The sequence below is a fragment of the Trachurus japonicus genome, chromosome 15, assembly GCF_045865225.1.
Source record: "Trachurus japonicus isolate A0001 chromosome 15, Traja_1.0".
Classification (NCBI taxonomy): domain Eukaryota; kingdom Metazoa; phylum Chordata; class Actinopteri; order Carangiformes; family Carangidae; genus Trachurus; species Trachurus japonicus.
The window spans coordinates 23,087,917-23,108,373 of NC_140921.1; the positions used below are offsets into that span (position 1 = coordinate 23,087,917).

Sequence of the window (20,457 nt, forward strand, 5' to 3'; positions counted from 1 at the left end):
GAAGGATGGATGTTCCTGACTGTGCCTCTGTCCTTAATCCAGTCATAACTACTAATCCAAAACTGAATAATAGAAAATTTCATAATGGAAAAAAATGACCTTTTCTTTCCACTGTGATTCAAAACTGCAACAATGGTGAAATTAAATATTTTTGGTATCAAAAGTCTATAACCATGATTATGTCAATTAAAAAAAAGAGCAAAGAAAGGATTCAGATTGTCTACACTTCTGTAAATTACACATTTATTGTCAAGAAATCTTTTAAATATTTGAAAAATTTCAATGAAACCGCAGCAGACACAGCTGGTTCTATATATTTTCAAATAATGACTGCACCTTTCCTTAAATACATCATTCTGTACCTGTTAAAACGATTATGGTTTCATTGAGCGGTGCAGACCCCCAGTCTCCTAGTGTGAAAAGGCACTTCACTGTGTGAGGGGAAGCAGAGAAGGTGCAGGGCCGGAGCAGCCGTGAGGGATGAATAGTTTAAAAGCATCATTATACTCATTCATGCAACTTATCAAAAAAAACAAAAGAAAAAAGGGAAAAAAAATAATAATAAACAAAACAAAATACAGCCAAGCACCCAACCAGAGAGAAACAAAATCTCAGGGATAACATGATGTAGTACAAAGTTCTGAAAAATTAAGTAGTGACTAGAGAAGTTTCTTCAGATGTATCTCCCAGCAACTTTAATAGTTTTATTAGTTTCTGAATCATTCCTCTGAAAACACCAACACTTCTGGGTTTAAAAACCAAACAATCAAAAAAAAAAAACAGACACAGTTCAGTTTCTTTTTTCCTGTGCTACAAGTTTGTTGTTTTTTTGTAAGTGTTTTTGGTTAGCTACAAATCTTAAAGTGTTACAGCTGAAAATGGAAATGTGCTCCAGATGCAGAATGGCAGTCAGAGGTCTGAGGTGCGAGTTTAAGGGCTTCTGTGGTGACGCTGCCTTGCCTCACTGCTGCGAAAGAAGAGCGTTCCTGTTGGCCTTCATCTTCTCGAGGCGCTTTACTAGGTGGTTGTTGGTCATCTCCATCTCCTCGATCTTATCTAGAGCTGTGCGCAGCTGTGGGGAAGGACAGAGGAGATGCGTTACAGTCAGCCCGCCGATGGCTCATGATGGAAAAATGCCGTCCGGTCTGCGTCTTTACCTCTCTTTGAAGTTTCCGTTTTTCTGCTTTTAGTTCGTCTTCTATCTTCTCTGAGTTATCAGCCGATGCCTTGTACCTGGACACTTGGCCTTCAAGTCTGTTAATCTGAAAAACAGATGCAGGATTTACAGCTGGTGACACACGGCCTTAAAACTTAAAACATTCCCATATTTCATGATACACATGATACACATTGCTATCATTTTGTGTGCGGTGCTTATTTTTCACTCACATTTTGTTCCATTGTACCCATTTCCTGTTCTGCCTTTGAGATCTTGAATTTGTATTCACTAATCTGCCTGTTGGCATCTCCTGCAAAACAAAACAAAAACAGCGAGTTAGAAAACGGATCATGTTTGAATGGCCGTTTCGTTTTATGTGTAGATGGGCAATTTTATGTCCGACTTACTCTGCATCTCGATTAAGTGCAGGTCTGTACCGTTCTCCATCCTCTCCCCGTCTGTGTATGCACTGTCCACCTTTGAGTGTTTCTGTCTCTCCTCCTCCAGCTGATTCTTCAGCTTCCTGATCTGAGACAACAGCTCGTCCTTCTCCTCTGCCAACTTCCGTAGCCTGACGTCTACACAGCAGCAGGAAAAGACTTTTAACCGACGTGATTTACTTTCAGGAGAAGAGAAGTCAGCGAGGAACACACGCTGCTTGGACAGGATCACTGACATGTGAACTTGTGTTCTTCTCATTACAGGCTTTGGTACATGTAAACACACGCCTAAATCAGATCCCTATATTTAGCATTCATCAATCTCATCCGTGACTCACCCAGTGGACCCTCTCCTGCAGACTCCAGCACCTGGGCGGCCTCCTGGGAGACCACAGTGATCCCTGAGGACAGAGGCTCATGGTTGACATCTCCGTTTGGTGTGCCGTCTGGGATGATGACCAGCCCATGTTTCTGTGGTGAAAGAAGATGCTAATTACAAACATAAATATATATATATATTTAATATGTACCCTAACGCTGGGGATTAATGAAAACCTGAAAGCAGAAACTAAAGACTACGTGTCCTGCTGTGAAGACAGATGTGTCAGGATTTGCCTGATCAAAACAATAAAGACCTTTAATACAATTCTATTGAGACACATCCAAACCATGTGCTGCTGCACACTGCTTATTTTTTACCCTTGGGCAGTCTATAAAGAAATAAATAGTTTTTGTATCTGTTAAACAGTCATGTGCACAACAGCTCTTTGATGTTTAAGCAGTATGTCCTATTTTTAACATTTTTACCATGTGTGTGCTCAATAACAGATGCTGACTGCTGTGTGTTTGCCACTCCAGGAAGTTACTGTGGTGACATTACATGCATATCATCTATAAACAACAAATCCATCAAGTGCAGATGGAACTGGGAAATACCAGGAGAATGAAGAGGAAACAAAGATGAAGAAGTAAAAAGTACAACACAGCAGCAGGTCTGAGAGAATTAAATGGCTTCCAATGAAACGGAAAAGTGAAAAAAGCAGTTCTTTGGCCAGAAAGTCACCTTGTTTTTCTTTTCGTCTGCGACTTAGTGGACCTACCTCTCCTGCTTTGGCCTTCTCCTTGATGTCAGCAAGCTCATCTCTGAGCTCATCTCTCTCATTCCTAATGCAATCAAAGTACTCTTTCTGCCTCTCTAGGGCCTGGCCACACAGACGAGAGAAGACAAGAGAGAGGAGAAGAGGCAGAGGAGAAGTTGGATAGACTCCGGACAGACATGCAACACCACATGCTACGGCAAGACCATGTACCATGCACACGACAACAACGTGCACAGTGCACTTGAAGCCATAAACAGAAAGAATGTAGAAACAGACAGTCAACAAAGAGATGAGGACAAGGTGACATGCTCTCAGGAAATGTTACAGGGTAAAGTTAAGAGGAGCGGTAGAGCACAGGGGCTGATGGGAGATGATTTCTTCTGATTTATGCACTTAGCAGTAAAAAGCTACTTATTAGTACGATGCTTTCATCAGTAAAACTACGGCTTAACTACCAAGCTAGCTGATCCACAGGTGGGACATGCATGTCATGCTAGAATTCACCTCTTAAGTTTATATTCAATTCTCTAAAAAGCTTTTTGCAGCATGTGCGTGTCAAGCTTTAACACAGTGCACTTGCATTGTTAGCTGAGGCTGCACGGTCCAAACTGAAAACGCTGTTAGGCACAGTACGTCGACATGCAAAAATCCAAACCGTGCATGTGCATGGGTTGGGGTACTGCTTATGCCTAAGAGTCTCCATCATGCAGAGACAGCACGAGAGGCAAAAGAGCCGGATGCATGCCGTGCCTAAAGGCTGTAAAAAGCTCAACCATCTATTGCCTCTCGTGGTCTGTCGGAGCACGCGTGAGGGACCTCCTACCCCGATCTTTTTGTCCTTCCAGTTTATCGTTTCCTGCAGGTCAAACACCTCTCTGGTGAGGGCATCTAACTTAGTCTGCATTCGCTGGCTCTCCTGGAGCGGTTGTTAAGCAGTGACAAGATGACGCGGCGCAGGATAAGAACAGAAAAGGAAAAAATTTGAATGGGGGAAAAATAAAAGACAAAAGAAGAGAAAATGCACATAAATAACATACAGATACAAAAACGACAGGTACAGGTGAAACGGGTGAGAAAAGACTCAATTGAGGAGATGACACAGAGAGGAATGAACGAGTGTTCAGAGTCAGACGGGACGATGAAGCAGGGCTGATGTCAGAGGGGACAGAGCAGTAGGCTGGGAGAAGACTTGGAGGCGGGGCCAGTGCCGGTCAATCCTTATCAAAGCTGCTGCAGAAACGTCTCCTCTGCAGATACCTACACCTGACAAGGTGCTGACAGGAAAGCAGTCTGACGTGGTTCTTACTTCTATAAGCTCATCTCTCTGGCGGATTCCCTCTTTCAGTTCTTCTTGTTTGTGCTGCAGAACCGTACACGTGTGCTTTTGTCTTTCTAGTTCCTGAAACCACAGAGAGAACGCGTCGGCCACAACCCTTCCACACAAATATATACGCATGAAATAGATTTCTTGTAAGTCATACGACATGATTGATATTTCACCTTTGACTTGTCTTCCAGCTCCCTCCTCATTTCAGACGTCTGCTCCTCCATCTCCTCTATGACGTCCTTTAGTGTGTCGACTTGATAGATGAGGTTGGCTTTGTCATTATCCAGCTGTGCGTTCGATACCATGGCTTTCTTATACTTCTCCTCCACCTCTGCAAGTGACTCCTGATATGGGTAAAAGCATGTTAATAAACAGAGTAAACCCCTTTAAAGCACAGCTCACCTACATGCATCAGGTGGGCTCTGTGGCACTTTGTTAAAAACAACAACAAAAAACACACATTTAACACAACAAACATGCTACAAACTCCTTGTCTTTTTTTCTAAATGTGACACTGGTAAAGTTATGTACCAGTTGTGGTGTTTTTCCATTTTAAAATAAACTTATTGGGGACTGATGTGTGACACGTAAATGGTGACATTGAGGAAACAATAATTGGAATGCATTAAATCGCCGTCAGGAGTGAAACAAGGCAAAAAAAGAAAAGGGGATCTGAAAGAGAGAACTACAAGTGAGCCAGGAAACTAGATGATGAAAAGTGATCTAACTAAAAAGTGGATCAGCTGCATCGGACTCTACAGAGATCAGGCTTTGTTAGTGAACTACTCCTATCAATACATCATAGTGTCCTTCCAAAGAGAAAGGGAAGATGTTGAAGGTGAATGGAGGTGTCAAATCATCCAACACTGAGGCAACGACAGCCTGCGTGAAAGAGGAGCTTCCTAGTTGGAAGCACTGCTGTTGTCTGTCAGCAGGTGGAGCTTGTTGCTCTTCTTCTCACACCTCTGAGACACAGCTGAAATGCTGGAGTGTCACTCACAACCAGAGAGTTGTTGGATCAAAACAGGAAGTGAGGGAGGAAGATCATGCAAAAGGAAGGATCATTACGCAATTCAGACGGGGAGCAACGCAAAGATATGGCTGTGGTGTTAGGAGCTAGGGGAGGGAAGTGGGGAGGGGGGGGTATGAATGGGGAAGGGGAGGGTTAGTGACGCCATACTGCTCCCAGAGGACAAGAGAAGGCATGCTGTGAGCTCAAGCCCCTCTACCTTCAGCTCTTTAAGCCCTTGCATGTACCGCCCTTCTACATCCTGAATCTGGTCCTTTAGTTCATAGATATCCTGTAAGGGCAGATGGAAGGAATTGGTTGGGGTGAACCGGGGCATCAGAGAGGGGTGGGGGGGGGGGAGGCATCGAGGAGAGATAACAAAGCACCCGTGCTGCCGTCTCAGAGACAGTGTAGCTGGCATACACATGACACCCAGATATAAGAGGAGGAGCTACACAGGACACATGTCAAATCCAGACCTCCCGTGCATACTTCAAAGAAAAAAAACGGTTAAAGCAGACACACTAAAGCGGGGAGGGGCACAACAGAGGCAATGCTGTGGGAGCTTCATATGCAGAGAGAACAGATAAATAAATAAACGGCTCAAAAATATAGAACATATGGATTTCAGCACTATAAAGGAAGGTGATGATGACCAACAGGGTCAAGTATACGAGTATCATTTCCTCTCCTTAGAATTCATTCATTTGCATTTCTAATCACCTCATTGGGGGGCATGTGCAGAGAGTTGAGCACTGTGTGTGTTGTGCACCTTACCCTAAGTTCACTCAGACTGGTGTCTGGGTCGTAGACGCTACCGGTGTCTGCGCTGCCCCGCCGTGACGAGGTGCCGCCCAGCGATGCCAGGGTGGCTGCCGAGAGGCCCGGGGTGGCACATCGGGAAGAGGGCTGCCGACGCAACGAGCAACAGGAGTCAGAGTCAGAAGAAAAATAGAACAACTCCATTATGTTTTTTTAACACCATCCTGTGACCCCTTCAATGATCCTCAAACCCTCCTGAGGGAGATACTGTCACCGTCATGTGCTGAAGTGTTTTCTTTTTTTTTTAACTTGACAAACTAGTTCACAATCACAACAGGCAGTGTGTACAAAAGACACCTTATACTTCTGTTGACGCACTGTGTTGGTTACACTGTAACTATGTACGTATAGGTCAGTGGAGTGTGAGCAAGATGTCACCATAATAATTTTTTTTGTACAATTATTGTCAGAGAAATAATCACGGTATTATGATTATCACTATTATTATGCATTAATTAATTTCACAACACTATTAATGTGTAGGGTTGCAAAGGGGTGGAAAATCTCCAGTAAATTTCCAGAAACTTTCCATGGGAAGTTGAGATGGGGAATTTTGGAAATAGTCCAAATTGGAAACTTTCCATGGGAATTATGGAAATTTGCGGGAATTATTGGCAATTTATGAATATATATATATATATATATATATATATATATATATATATATATTTTTTTTTTTTTTTTGTCATAAGCAGACATCCATGCAAAATAATATAATTTAAAAAACTTGACATTTCAACAGATTTATTTGTGAGTAGAACTTCATCAAGTTTTAATTCTTGTATGAACAATCAATTCTTTTACTGAACCACAAAAACATGAATGTTGAGTAAAATATTACTCACCCTCACCAATCAATTTAGTAAATTTTGGATTTATTCCCGTTTATTCCCATATATTCCTGTTGATTCCCATATATTCCCGTTAATTCCCATGGAAAGTTTCCAACTTTGAAAATTCCCAGAAGTTTGCAACCCTATTAATTTGTAAAATCAAGTATAGTTAAAATATACATGACTAATTATAAAATATTTTAAATATCTATTAAAATATGACCAATTATTAATCCGCCAGGGAAGTGTTTGAAATATTCAAGTCATTAATTGTCATCGATACCAAATGTTTAAGTTAATTTTAATCTTTTTTTTTTAATTACAAATGACACTCTAGCATTTAAATTCCTACCAATTCAATGCTACGTTAGGTAAATGGACCAGTATCTGTGCATTTATCATTACTTTGGCGCACATCTTCTCTTCTTTTTTTGGAAAGTGAAGGTATTTAGGAATCTTTGCGATCAATTAATTGTGGTGTTTAATACCGCGATTAATTGTGAAAACAAGTAATTGTGACATCCCTTCTTTGAAGTGAACGGAGTGGAGGAGAAGCTACACAGGTGCCTGTTTACGATATTTCATGAAGTAAAACAACAAAATAATGGTGTACTCACCCGACTATAATCTGTATACTGCTTGTCACATTTTTCATCCAGCTGAAACAGAAAGAAAATGTGCTGTAGAATTAGTTGCACACCATTCCCAGTAGCATGCAATACTGTCTGTGGTCATGCTTCGAGCTGTGTCCTTTCTCTGCACATCAGAGAGTCAGTGCAGGAGCTCATGTGAGTCAGAGATAAATGCTGCATGTTCACAGAGTTGACAAACCAAATGAAACAATGAATGAATCACACCACTCCTTCTAAAATGATATGTTTACTCAGTCCATGCTGGTTCACACTGGAGTCAGAGCTACTTCAGCTACTCTTTATATGGCTCTCCTCAAACACAGGATGTGGGATTAGTTTAAAAAAAAACTAAACTAAAAGTGACTAGTAGTCATGCATCATAATTCATCCATCATTGGTGCAGCACTGCATTTCCCAGCCCACGGGCGTGAGCTTAGTTCGTCCACTTACAGCGTCCAGGTCTGGAATGCTCAAATCATCGAGGTCAGAGACAATACTGCCTCTTCGGTTGGAGCGGCTGAAATAATCAGCAGCCGACTCGCTAATGTCTGAGAAGTCAGACGACTGCTCACATACACACACACACACAAACACAGGGTAAAGATGAAAGGCAAAGAGATAAATAATAAAACAGACCAAAGAGAAATAATCATCAAAGAGGAAAAGGACAGAAGAAAAACAGTGATATACAGAGCCAGAGGAGATCACCCTTCACGGTTGAGGCATTAAAAATGTACGATAGCTACAAACCTGTTACTCTCACACAGTACATCAATAGAAGCAGCTGAAAAACGACTTTCATTACTTGACCATCAACTACTGTGAGCGTCAGTCTAGATTATGTGCAGCCCCCCGTCCCTACAGCTCACCACACTGTCCCTGCGGCCTCTGCCGGCACGATCCTGGGACACGCTGCTGACAGTGTCATCATCTGAGGAGTTCTGACGGGAATACGCACACACACACACACACACAAAGACACACATAATGAGAAATTAAAAGTAAGAGGGTAGCTGCATGCCCAAGGCTTTCTCTGACACACACATCATGTTCAAATAGCAACCCGTAGACATCCAGTAGCAGCCCCTGTATTCAACACTCAACATTCATGGTTTACACTATGAGTATTGCCGACTCATGCAATTTGGATCATTTAGTCCGATACACCGACTGGAAGTATGATAAGTCCGATGAAGCAATGCATGTATATTGTGCAATCTGCATTTGTTTGCCTTTTTTACATACAGAGAGTCCAGGTTGTGAAAAGGGTTATAAGGGTATAAAGTTCACTTTATAATGGAGTATGTTAATTTATAGGCTCCTACAGTATTTGTGTGTAGATAAATGTTAAAATGCAGCAGTTTACCTCAGTCTATATCTCATTTTGTCAGAAAGGTTTCAGAAGCCTCTTTTATGCAGTCCAGGCTTTTGAAAATAGAGTAAACATATATATTGCTGCTGAATAAATCTTAAAAACTGACTTACTGTACATGTGATGTGTGTTTTTGGGGGAAATATGGTTCCTGGAATAGTCTGTTGACAATCATAATCATTCAACTGTTTCACTGGTGTTAAAAATGCAGACTAAAAATCAAGAAAATCGGCAATATCGTAGAATCGCAATTTAAATCGAATCGGCATCCAAAAAATCATAGAAGAATCGAATCGGGAGAAAAGCATATCGTCCCAGCCCTACAACCTAGCTACAGCATCTTAGCCTACACAGCACGGCAGAAGAAATTCTTATTCTCACACACACTCCAGTCAAGGATGCTGGTCTCTAAAACAAGCTGTAGGCCGTTTGGTATGTGTGGTCAACATCGTCCAGAGGAGGAGGCGACGGGGAGCCTGTTAGAGTCTGTGTCTGCATGTGGTGTTAGCTGACATCATGCAGGGTGGCGGTGGTTGTAAGGTGCTCACCACAGGGCTGCTGCGGGTTGAGCTGGCTCCAGAGGAGTACCAGCTGTACTCAGAGGGCTGTGGGTGGGAGGAGGAGGAGGAGGACGACGACAGGACACAGGGATTAACATGAAGACAGACGTGAGGCCACAGGCGCAACACTGCGCAGCTGTGGCGGTGACATTGCTGCAATGTTGTTTGTCAAACATCCAGGAGACTTACAGCTCTTGAACTGTAGCCCGAGCCGTAAAGACCGGTGTCGTCATAAATAGAGGCCTGAGGGCACACGTGGGAGACAATGCCGGACTCAGCAAAACACGAGAGGGAGCATAAATCTTTGGACACACAAGCTAAGTAGGTTGGGTAGAAAAAGGCCGTCTCTGTGCCATGCAATAAATAGAAAGACTCTTGGATTTCCAGCATCAATTTGTTTCAGTCGTGCAACAAAAGGCTTCACATAAAATACTGCCTTATCTGAGTGAAGCACAAATCTCTGGACACCGCCAAGTACTCAGAGTGTCCAGGAGCTAAATATAAGTGCCTCGGCATCCTATCAGATGTATGTGGCCATGACAGAGAGAGTGAGAGTGAGAGAGAGAGAGAGAGAGAGATAAGGGGAGGGGGGTTCTGGTTTACTTCTGAAGGTAACTAGAGGCATGCAGAGAGCTGCTGGCCACCCGGCGAGCAGAAACTGACCGTGCTGTAGCTGCGAGCCAGCCCCGTGCCAGTGGTGGAGGACAAGGAAGTGTTGGCCTGTCGAGAGAGGAGGAGGAGGAGGAGGTGGGGGTGGCGGTTGGGGGGGGCAAGGAAGGGAGGGAGGGGTGGTGGGGGTGGTGGTGTCAGTTCAGAGGGCAGAAGAGGGCTGTAGCCAGAATGTGAAGTGCAGAGTGACTAGAGAGCTGGAGAAGAGTGGAAACAGGATGAATGTTTTGCTGACTCGGTAGCATTAAGGGCCTTCAGCCAAAAGTGTTGAGCGGGGGAGTCAGGTGAGGTGACGGTTTAAAGTGCTGGCAGAGCGCCGCCTTTGTCAGTCTGCAAGCAATTTACATGAATTCAAATGATCATGAGAACTGTTTAGTAGTGGATGGATATCTCCATCACACAGCCACGGCTTGGCTTCCTATGCAACATTATGTAGCCTACAATAGATACATTTATCTCTTTGCTTTGATGTTTTTATGACAACAAAAAACAATAGCCCTTGTTGCAGTTATGCAACATCTATGCAAAGACATATAAATGTGGTATAATAAACTAGATGCATGCAGATAGGAGTAGGCTGGTGTCCTTCAACTGTCAGCCCGTGTATCAAACTGCTAAAAGCTGGACGGCACTCAGAGGACGACTGACCCGAGGCTGATAGGTGGAAGTGGAGAGTGAAGATGGAGCTTTGGTCTTCGTTAGGCTGGTGTAGTTCCTCTGATCGTGGTACAGACCAGTCTGGAAGAGTAGCAACATGATATGACCTCAAACAAACTCTGACGTGACAAATTTTCTCCTCACGTGCCAGACTAACATCTATTTCAGACACATTCATCCTCTATGTGACATTTCAGACTGTAATAAATAGTTGGTTTTATCAGAGGGAGGGGGGGATAAGTCGATCAACGGTAAATCACCACAAACCAACGTTGTTAGTCTAAACTGCCTCCATGCTTGAGGCTACAGCACAGATAGCAACTGAACTGACCAGCAGGTCCTTCTTCGAGGATGAAGACTTTTTATAGCCGTGCAGGTCATTGTACACAGAACTCTGTTCAGTCCAGACAAATGTAAAAAAAAAAAAAAAAAAAGACACCTTGAAATGAGACAAAGGGCTAGAAGATAACTGCATAGAGGTAACTGAATGATCATCACACGTATACATACAGTGGAGCGGGAGCTCTTGAGGGTGGAGCTACTGGAAAGGCCATCGGCCTGATGGGAGAACAGGAGTCATCAGGATTATGATCAGAAGACAAACAAACATCTGAGCACAGCTGGTTAGGCCAGGTCTCAGGTCTGCATTGGGAAAACACACTGCATGCGCCTCATTAAGACTCGAGTTAGTTGTGCAATAGGTTAAATAATCCCACACAACTGACAAAGGAAACTGTTTATTTTCCTTCACGCTGCCAAAGCCACAGTGATGGAACAAAAACATTTGTCAGTTTGTTGGAACAAATACCGCCAACATAACCCGGCTGTCGCCAGTGGCAGCTCATTGTGTCCACAGTGTTGTTTGATATTTCGATCCCTAGCTGACAACTGCTAAAATATCTCGTCAAGGTGCAAATCGTCAGCACAACAATGAAAGATTTGGAGGTACGAAATAAAAATGCTCCTCAGATGTCAACGTCAATCCATCAGAATCACACAGCAACACTTTCAAGGATGAGACAGGGAGGAAATCCAGTGCTACATCTCCATGCAGGTAAAACCCACTCTGCGGATTTATCCGAAAAACATATTCTGGCTGTTGTTGAATGACTGAGTTAGTTGTGCTTCACACAATAAAGATCACCAGACCTGAACTCTGGTTACATGCTGAGAATCCTGGTATTAAACCTGTTGCCAAACTCACACAAATATACATTATGATCTCACACACACACACATGCAGACGTAACGCACCAAGCCGTCTCTTTTACGGGAACTGGATCGACTTTTACTAGAGCCCAAGTCACGTACTGCTGACGAAGTAGACTTCAAAGTAAAGAAACAAAACAAAGACAAACATTGAGGTAAAACTTCCCAAGGACATTTTTAGTATGTAATGACCCCAAATCCTATTTCATCCTAATGTATTACTTCAACATGAGCTTTCACACATTACCGTGCCCCTATGAGGGCTGGCAGAGGTGTATTATGTACGCACCCTGTAGCTGCGGACTGACATGACATCATCATCCAGCCCCTGTTAATGTGGAAACATAGAGTCACAGTAGAAAAGCAGACAGAGAGGAACATGTGTGATGAGAGATTAACTGCGGGATTATAGGAGAGAGAAGAAAGGAAATGCAGACAGACAAAGAGGAAGTGTGTGGGGGAGATACAGACCCGGCGGTGATGACTGCTGGCTCTACTACTACTAGAGGATCTGGCTTTTTCTGTGTCAGCCTGGAGTCAGGGGGGAGAGTTGGTGAAAGTGGAGAGAGGCTCAATCACAAAGGGCAAATAAGGTCAATGAAATGCTTAACAGTTGCTATGCAAAAGCTCCAAACCACGCAAAAACAACTTCTGTCATCATGTTTATAACCAACTGGATGTCATAAACATTCGCAAATGTTATTCTCCTTAAGCGCAGCAGCAAGATTAATGATATACAACAGCAGCTAATATACTGCACATTTTTGTCTCATCTGTCTCTAAAAAAAAAAGAAGCAACGTGACAGTGTGCAGTAAAAACCTACTGTATTTTTCTCCTGACTGAGGCAAAACACCAACACACATCTGATTAATTCCATGCAACGCTGCTCCATTAACATTTCAGAACCGTCCGTCATTCCCGGTTACGGCTAAATGTCCAAACCACCTACTTGCATGCAGACTCACCCACTCTAAATAAAGTCAAAGGCCAAAGCCTCTACAGATACACACAGTCAAAGATTACGGTGTCTCCAAAGCAAATAACACTCTTGGGGGATATTTCTGCAGTGAGGCATATTTCCACAGTGAGGTACAGCGTAGTCTGTGAGTCAAGTGTAGCTAAACGGTCAGGGCTGACTGGGGCTCAATCCCACACAACAGGCTGTTAGTGGACGGTGAGGCTGCGACACTCTCTTGTTCTCCTACCATCCACTGGTGGATCTGACCCCATTTTCTGTTGCTACTGCCAGATGAGTGGTGAGAAAGCTGGACAGAGGGAAGAAGTGCCAGGAAAAACATACAATCATACTTCAATCATAACTGAAAATGTCAAAAAAAAAAAAAAAAAGGGTGACTGACAACAAGAATAGATATTTTGTGAACATCTGTGGACATGCAGCATTTATATTTTTCTTCCTGTGGCTAGGGTTTTTTTTTTGTTTTTTTTTCTGTTAGCAATGTCAGATTTATTAATACATTTCTTCTGCAAGACGTGGAGCCAAACAGCTCCTCTGCACCGGTGACAATGGATGCAGATGAACAGCTTGCAAAAAAAACCAAATCAGTTATTGTAGTAGCTACCCAGGGAATATGTAATGAAGAAACAACAATAGGATTACGGTAGAAAGGCATATTTCCACATCCATGGTAGAGTTGATCTGTCTGCTTGTTGAGCTGAATCATGGTCACAGTCCATCTTTGCCAGGACTTCGGGTCCAATTTGTGTTGTATACCTCTTTCTGCTGCCGTTCGAGTTCCCTCATTCGAATGTCCCTGGCCTCCGCCCGAGCCGCCCTCTTCGCTGCCAGCCTCGCCTCCGCCTGTGAGACACAACATGAACGCACTTGTCAGCCATGAATGGAAAGTGGTAAAGGTTCCTCTCTGAGGGAGGACATGCCCAATGAGTTCAAGGAAGGGGATAGCTTCACTCTCCAAAAAAAAAGAAAGAAAAAAAAAGGACACAATTTACATGAGTGTATTTGGCCGCTAAAGCCATCCACTTCCTGTAAGGGAAAAGACACAGTGGAAAATGTTCACATGCCTGCATTTCATTTCAAGTACCACTGTCAAGGCCTATGAGAGCTCAGCTTCTTCTACTAGCTGGAACCTAATTATCCCAGCCTTTGAAAATGAGGTTGATCCAATCATAGAGCTGCATGGTGTGGTTTATTATTTAGATAATAAAATATAGAATAAAAATGACAAAAGATCTTGAAGAAGTGTCATACATGTGCCTCTGTTTTGATGTAAGTAGACAAAACTGAAAAATAAACATACAATATGTTTAATATCATAAAAATTCAGCACCGCCACAAACTGCAGCCTGTAGGTTGACCATGGACGGGCCGTATTCTGGAGGCCAGATGCAGTTTGCCCCGGTGAACAGTTCCCTGTGTGCGCTCTGTGACCCCGTCCACAGCGAGCGAGCGCATGGGACGGCTCATCACCGACAACATGTGTTAACCATCAGTTTCAGGAGGATTCATTTAAAGCCCTGACGAGGCAGATGCCAACAGCGCACAAAACAAACTGACAGAGAGGTACAGTACCAAGGAAGAAGCGAGTGCGACTCGCAGCTATTTGGCTCTGCTCAGTCAATAAACATGGATAGGATTTAACAACAACTAGCTGAACCTCACCAAGTACAAACAAGTCGAAGTCAGAGCTAAACTGAGCCCAGTAAAAGCCCCTCTGAGGGGAAAAACAGAGTAGTCATCACACAATTTGCCCCCAACTGAGTCAGAATATGAACAGGAGCTAATTTTACAGAGCACCTCAGCGGAGGAGGCTAATTTAAGCGGGCCCCATACCCAGCCCTGAGGAATCACGCACAGGTGACGTTGTTGACTATCCTTCCATTACATCCATATTACTGATTACATACTCTACGTGCCTGAAAACTAAACACCCCACCAACAAAGAATGGCAGACTTGCTCATGCAGCCCAGCCCTTTATCTCTAACTAAAAGACAGTCCATAAATACTGTTCATGCTGTGTACAGTATCTCACTGCAGACAAACACTTCCAGCATTCCAGCAATTTGTTATCTGTGCTGCCAGAACAGAAGGCCTGTGGGTATACGCTATTCCCGTTTCAATAATAGCCTGAAGTGAACAAACAGTTTTGAGGCAATACTGAACAACCAGCCAAAATTCTGACTCTTTTTTTTTTTACCTTTATCTGGTGTTGTATGGCTGGAATTTTTTTTTTAAAACTGAGTCAATACCCAAAACAGTGATATAAAAACAGACCAAAACACTCATGGTGGATGTTTGGGTAAAAGGGAGCTGTATTCAGCTGGACAGACTACAGTTCATAGTTTAACAAAACAATCTTATTTTACAGTTACATCCCAAGGTAGGCAGTGAGTAAAAACTGTGAGCCAGGTGATATAATATCAGGGGAACTGAGGTGATGAGTGAGATACAATAATGACTATCACATAAAAACACATGTTTCTGTATTTTCAATACACAATGCGTTAACAACAAATAACATCATTAACTAATGTGTTAATCTTTCTGCATAATATGAACTTTACTATGTACTGTAAGGTCTGCGCCACACTCTCGGTTAATCATTGTTTTGCAAGGATACGTGGGATGTCAGATGTTTTGTAACCACCTCCTATGAGCACTCAGCGTGATTGGTGAGTTGAGCTGATGGTCACAAAATAAAACATGCTTTGTGCAAGGTATGAAAAAGGAAGTAAAGTGGCGAATACATGAGGAGGGCACGCAAATGAGAGAGCAGGAGACACGGCTGGCTCCGGTGCTCTGCACCTGTTGAGCTGTCTGACAGTATGACCTGCTCTGCACAGCAGCACAGCTGAGCTCTCTGTCTCTGTCCTATCTATAGCCTTTCCCATCTGGCCTCAGCTCTCCAACAGCCACATCATGAGGCTGGGAGGGTAACCTGAGTGGCAAAAGTTCACTATCAAACACACCTCCGGAGCTATGAGCAATGAGAGACCATCAATCCACCATGAGATCACCTGCAGAGCCCAGAGAGTCACTGAGTGTTTGATTAACGCCAGCTAACGCCCACGTTACTGCAGTTCCAATGAAATATAGGGATTAACTTCTTATCTTATTTTATGTGATTGTCAATTAGATTAAAATTTGCTACTATGGGGATTTAGACTGTTGGCTGCATACAACAACCAGAGACACAATATAAGAAAACACATCTGTGCTCTGGGAAAACTGTGACAAACTACAAAATTAATGAAAAAATAATTAACAGATTGATTAATCAACGCAACATCCCAATGTTGAAACTGAAAGTACTTTGCAAACAATTCATGTACTCATTAACAAGTGATTGCATTATGGGATGTCAGACGTCTACTTTAATTTGTCAGACATACAGTAAGCTTACAATGTGTTCAACTAAGGAGAAAGTGCAGATAATGCTGTAAATGTAATACTTGCATACACTTAAAAACTTTCTTAAAATAAAAATACATGTATACAGCATTTTATTTAGTAGTATCCATAATAACTATCAACAAAATACAACAACAGGCCCTTAAATGTATAGATTTGTTTACAAAGATAAACAGTGCCTTTTCGATATTAATCTACCTGACCAACCTTCGGGTAACTCTTGTAACATTGCAATTACATCTCAGTGTTCAGCGTTTACGTGGTGCAAAAACACAATGTGAAATTCTAGTTGTACAATTAATTGAAACTGTGTAAAAAAAAAAATTAAAAAAAACTTGCCGTATCAAGTGATAAAGTAAAATAAAATTGTCAAATCACTCCAGTCACACTCAAGTCCGTGTTTGTTCTCTGCAGCCAAAACAGTCTAATAGAAAAAGAGACAGTGTGTCACACTTTTCATGCAACAGTGACTGTTGATATCACTCATAAAATCATATGGACTGTGAACTACACAACAACACCCACACAGACACACTCCCTCTGTACACTGAGCAAAAGTCAATGATTTCCTTGTTCAAGTACCATTAGCTCCCTTAGATCCTAATCTGGGTCACAACGGGAATGAGATGATCATCTAATTCTAACACTTGGTCACTGTCAGATTTGTAAGCAAGCTGCTCCTGGTATTCAAAAGGACGGACTGCCCAGTAATGCAAGAGGCTGGTGACGGAGCAGGCTCAAATTCACAGTCATTCTCAGCAGTGATCTGTGCCAAGCACAGGCAGACAGGCTGCAACTTTTTTAAAAATATCCAGACACAGACAACCCAAAGCAGAAGCTGCAGTGTTTGAAGGATTGTTTTGGAGGTAGGCGATGGGCAACAAGTTAGACACCGACCCCACCAACAGTTGATCTAATCTCTGCTTTGCTCCACAAAGAGATTCAGATTTAGGACCTGACTGGGAGGGTCAGATGACTCATGTTTCTATGATCGGCCTGCATGACTATAAAGAGAGCAAATGGAGCCTTGTGCTTAGTGCCCAAGAATGAGGCACTGCACAACTTTCTAACAGCACAGACGTTGCATTCTTATCCAAGGAAAACATGAATGAAAAGTTGATTTATCCAGTGTTACACTTCTAACTGTAAGGAAAGTCATCTGACCTGATCTGAAATTTTCACAGACAATCTGCAAAACATGTGCCACCATTGCCTCCCTAGCATAAAAAATCATTACCTTTAACATGTGAAAATGATCTTTGCATATCATGGTTTTAGCCACCTCATTCTGGAAAAAGGCAAAGGAATGGCAGCCCTGCCGGGAACAAAATGGAATAATCCCTGGGCAAGTTGTTACAAGCCAGGCAGCTTTGCTCCTCTGCCTGTGTTTCCCCCCAAAACAAAAACACTACAAGTCAGTTTCTCTTTGGTCAAAACCAGCTGTCCCCACTCACTGAGGCTGAAACACGAATCAACACGCAAAACCTGAATATCCACATTTAAGTATACATGTTTAATTTGTTGACACAACTTTGACCATCACCTACAAATCAACTTAATTAGCACATTTCTGTCTCTGGATGACGAAACAAGTTTTGCAAGCAAGAATAAAGTTTGACGCACGACACCATCTGCTGATATACTGAACTCTGCATAAAATTGTGAATTAAATCCCAAATAATCACACAGGTGGGCTGATTTTAAATGGCCCAAATATGTCTGTGTTTTGAAGCTGGTTTACAGAATCAAATCAAACAAGCCAGGCAAAAACCTGCAAAACTGTGGGCTTATGTCAGAACTACTATTTTTACACCAACCCATATCATCATATTGCAATTCATCAGGTTTTCCAAGGACAATCGTGAAAAATGATCACAATTTTTTTAAACATGTTTTAAATAGTTTTCACAATCATTCCAGGAAACTGAGATAAACAGCTGAGTAATGTTGAATACATTTGGACTGGTTTAGGATATTTCTTTGATCAAGTTCAGATTATAAGTGATTTAATGTTAAAAAGTGATGTAATGATGTGAAATTTTTACAAGATTGACAGTATAGTATAGTATAGTATTTGGAAGATCATCTTTAAGTGTTTCTTTGGTTTAAGAATTAGATCAATACAATAATGATTAGGCTACTGGTAGGCCTATCCTTCATACACATTAACGTTTTCAAAAAGCAGGGTATATAATGCATTTCATCAATATTTCTTAATCTAAAAGGTTTCTCTTTAGGTCATAGTGCAGTGTCAAATAATTATGAGTGCTGATAATGATTTCAAGTACCTGCTGCTCCTACTTATAAAATATGATGATGATGATGATGATGATGATAACGATGCTGCCCAAGTTAAAAACATCAATGACTGACAAATCAATTCTTCACCTATGCTTGAAGAGCCCATTATCTAAATGAGGATAAACAAGAAGTATCTACTGTAAGCTGGATAAAATCATGTTAGCATTGATTCTGCAAGTGCATGAATGGAGCAATGGAGGGTAACTTTAAACCCAAGTTAAAAAATGCTTCAAAAAACAGGGTGTATGTATGCAGTCTATATAAACTTACCTCTCGGGCAATACTACTCAAGGCCTCATCCTCCGCTGAGAATCGATCTTTCAGAGGGGCACGCTTTCTACCAGAGCCTTGTGTCCCCATGTTGCCTCTGCAACTGCAGCTCCACCAGTGGTTTAGAAAGCCAGAAAATACACAAGCCTAAATGTAAATACCTAGAGGAAAAAGCCAGAGAAAAAAAAAAAGAAACATCAACATGGGATGTAAACAAAGTCAAGTGTTAGAATCATCTGACACAGCTTCAACTGCATTTCACTATGAATGTTTTTAATACGCTGTAATCTCAAGCCATGCTCTACCCTATCTAGTTCTTCTATTCCTGCAAAACACAGGGCAGTCACTCATGTATGGCACTTACAAGGGCTTTGGATAAACAGTTGAGGCTGACATGAAGCAGCTTTAAATGTGACATGTGGGACCCCTGCACCTTCGTAAATCAGCATTTTAACATTAACATTACAATAACGGACAGCTAATAATAACAATAACAATAATCATCATCATCATTGTGATTACTTGGACATTTGAAACTGGTCTGACTCCATGCATGTTTACTGGTTGGGCTTGAGTTGGTGGCATAATGGTATAATAAGTGGTTTAACAGCATTCCTCATCGTCTATATGTTAACATGTTCGATGAGCAGTATCAAAGTTAACACATCGCACGGACAAAAGAGCGCTGGAGCTGGCTGGTACAGACGGAGGGGGGAAAACGCCTAGTTTTGGACCCGGCTGAGTCAGAGTACCCAGGCGAGGAGGAGTGAGCGCTCTCCTTACGGACGATTGATGAGCTAAACGCCGTGGATTTCAAAAATCCACAATGACCCGTGGTAACGTACCGCATCAGAAACACACGATAGCAAATCAATGAATTCGGAACAATCCGAGATCAAACGGCAACAGGGTGATAAGTTAGCTGCCTTGGACAAACCAACTTTTACAAACACTTCAATTTCAGGAGCATTTAATGTTTCCCCTGTTAGTTTTCCACCTATTAACAACGTGAACATTACCGTGTGTCCATTAAAGAGAGGGAGTAGTGACCACCAGTTGGGTTAACGCTAAAGTTAAACCAGAGTACTGCTCTGTTAGCCTCAGCTAGCTAGTTATTCTCCCGTTAACGTTGACTGAGGTAATCCAGCTGCTAGGGAGCCATAGGGAGCTAACCAGGAATGCTAACTAGCATTTCGCCCTCCCGATATTTTCATTACAAAGTTACCATTTACAAAACCCGTTTTTACTGGAAGCTAACGCTCCATAGCAACAGCTATCGAAATATGTCCTTCCCACGGCAATGACCCCCAACGCCGGAGACTGTGTCCCCCAGGAGGCAAGGCTAGCTGACCCGTTTAGCTGAGTAGTTAGCTTGCCTTGCCTAGCCAGTGGGGCTACCCTCGACTCTCCTGAGAGACAGACACACACAACAGCAAACTGGCACTGCTCCTCCCGATCCCAACATTACAACGTTACCTTCGCGACACCTTTCAACAGCCCCGCGATACAGCCACAGCCGCCGCGTTGTCCCTTTTTGTCCCGCGGGTTTCAGGAGAGAGCCATCGGGCTTCTCTTCAGAGATCAGAGGTGTTTTTGTCCACACTGACAGCTGTCATCAGTCCGCCGCCTTTCTGCCGCTCTCCGCTGCCCTCCTTACCCACTTTCCACACTCACTGGTGGTTCGCTCCAAAGAGCCCGGATGTTGGGA

The 20,457-nt window shown here is 42.6% G+C and overlaps 1 protein-coding gene across 8 annotated transcripts; it reads right to left on the minus strand.

The window, feature by feature from the left end:
• Positions 1-226: 226 nt before the first annotated feature.
• On the minus strand, positions 227-20,427 carry lrrfip2 (leucine rich repeat (in FLII) interacting protein 2). Of its 8 annotated transcripts, XM_085800570.1 has the most exons (27): positions 20,226-20,427; positions 18,750-18,910; positions 13,523-13,609; positions 12,996-13,055; positions 12,261-12,320; positions 12,079-12,117; positions 11,835-11,906; positions 11,091-11,138; positions 10,912-10,974; positions 10,572-10,661; positions 9,918-9,974; positions 9,444-9,497; positions 9,243-9,299; positions 8,192-8,263; positions 7,773-7,886; positions 7,308-7,349; positions 5,813-5,944; positions 5,256-5,327; positions 4,200-4,370; positions 4,006-4,098; positions 3,523-3,615; positions 2,700-2,801; positions 1,938-2,070; positions 1,567-1,737; positions 1,390-1,469; positions 1,158-1,262; positions 227-1,072 (listed from the first exon to the last, which is right to left on the minus strand). In XM_085800570.1, exons 2-27 carry the CDS (start codon positions 18,837-18,839, stop codon positions 962-964), a joined length of 2,268 nt encoding a protein of 755 aa, XP_085656696.1. In that variant the 5' UTR covers positions 18,840-18,910; positions 20,226-20,427; the 3' UTR covers positions 227-961. The 8 variants fall into 8 exon arrangements, with proteins under 8 accessions (XP_085656696.1, XP_085656697.1, XP_085656698.1 ...); XM_085800571.1 differs by lacking the exon at positions 9,918-9,974; XM_085800572.1 differs by lacking the exon at positions 5,256-5,327.
• Positions 20,428-20,457: the final 30 nt, after the last annotated feature.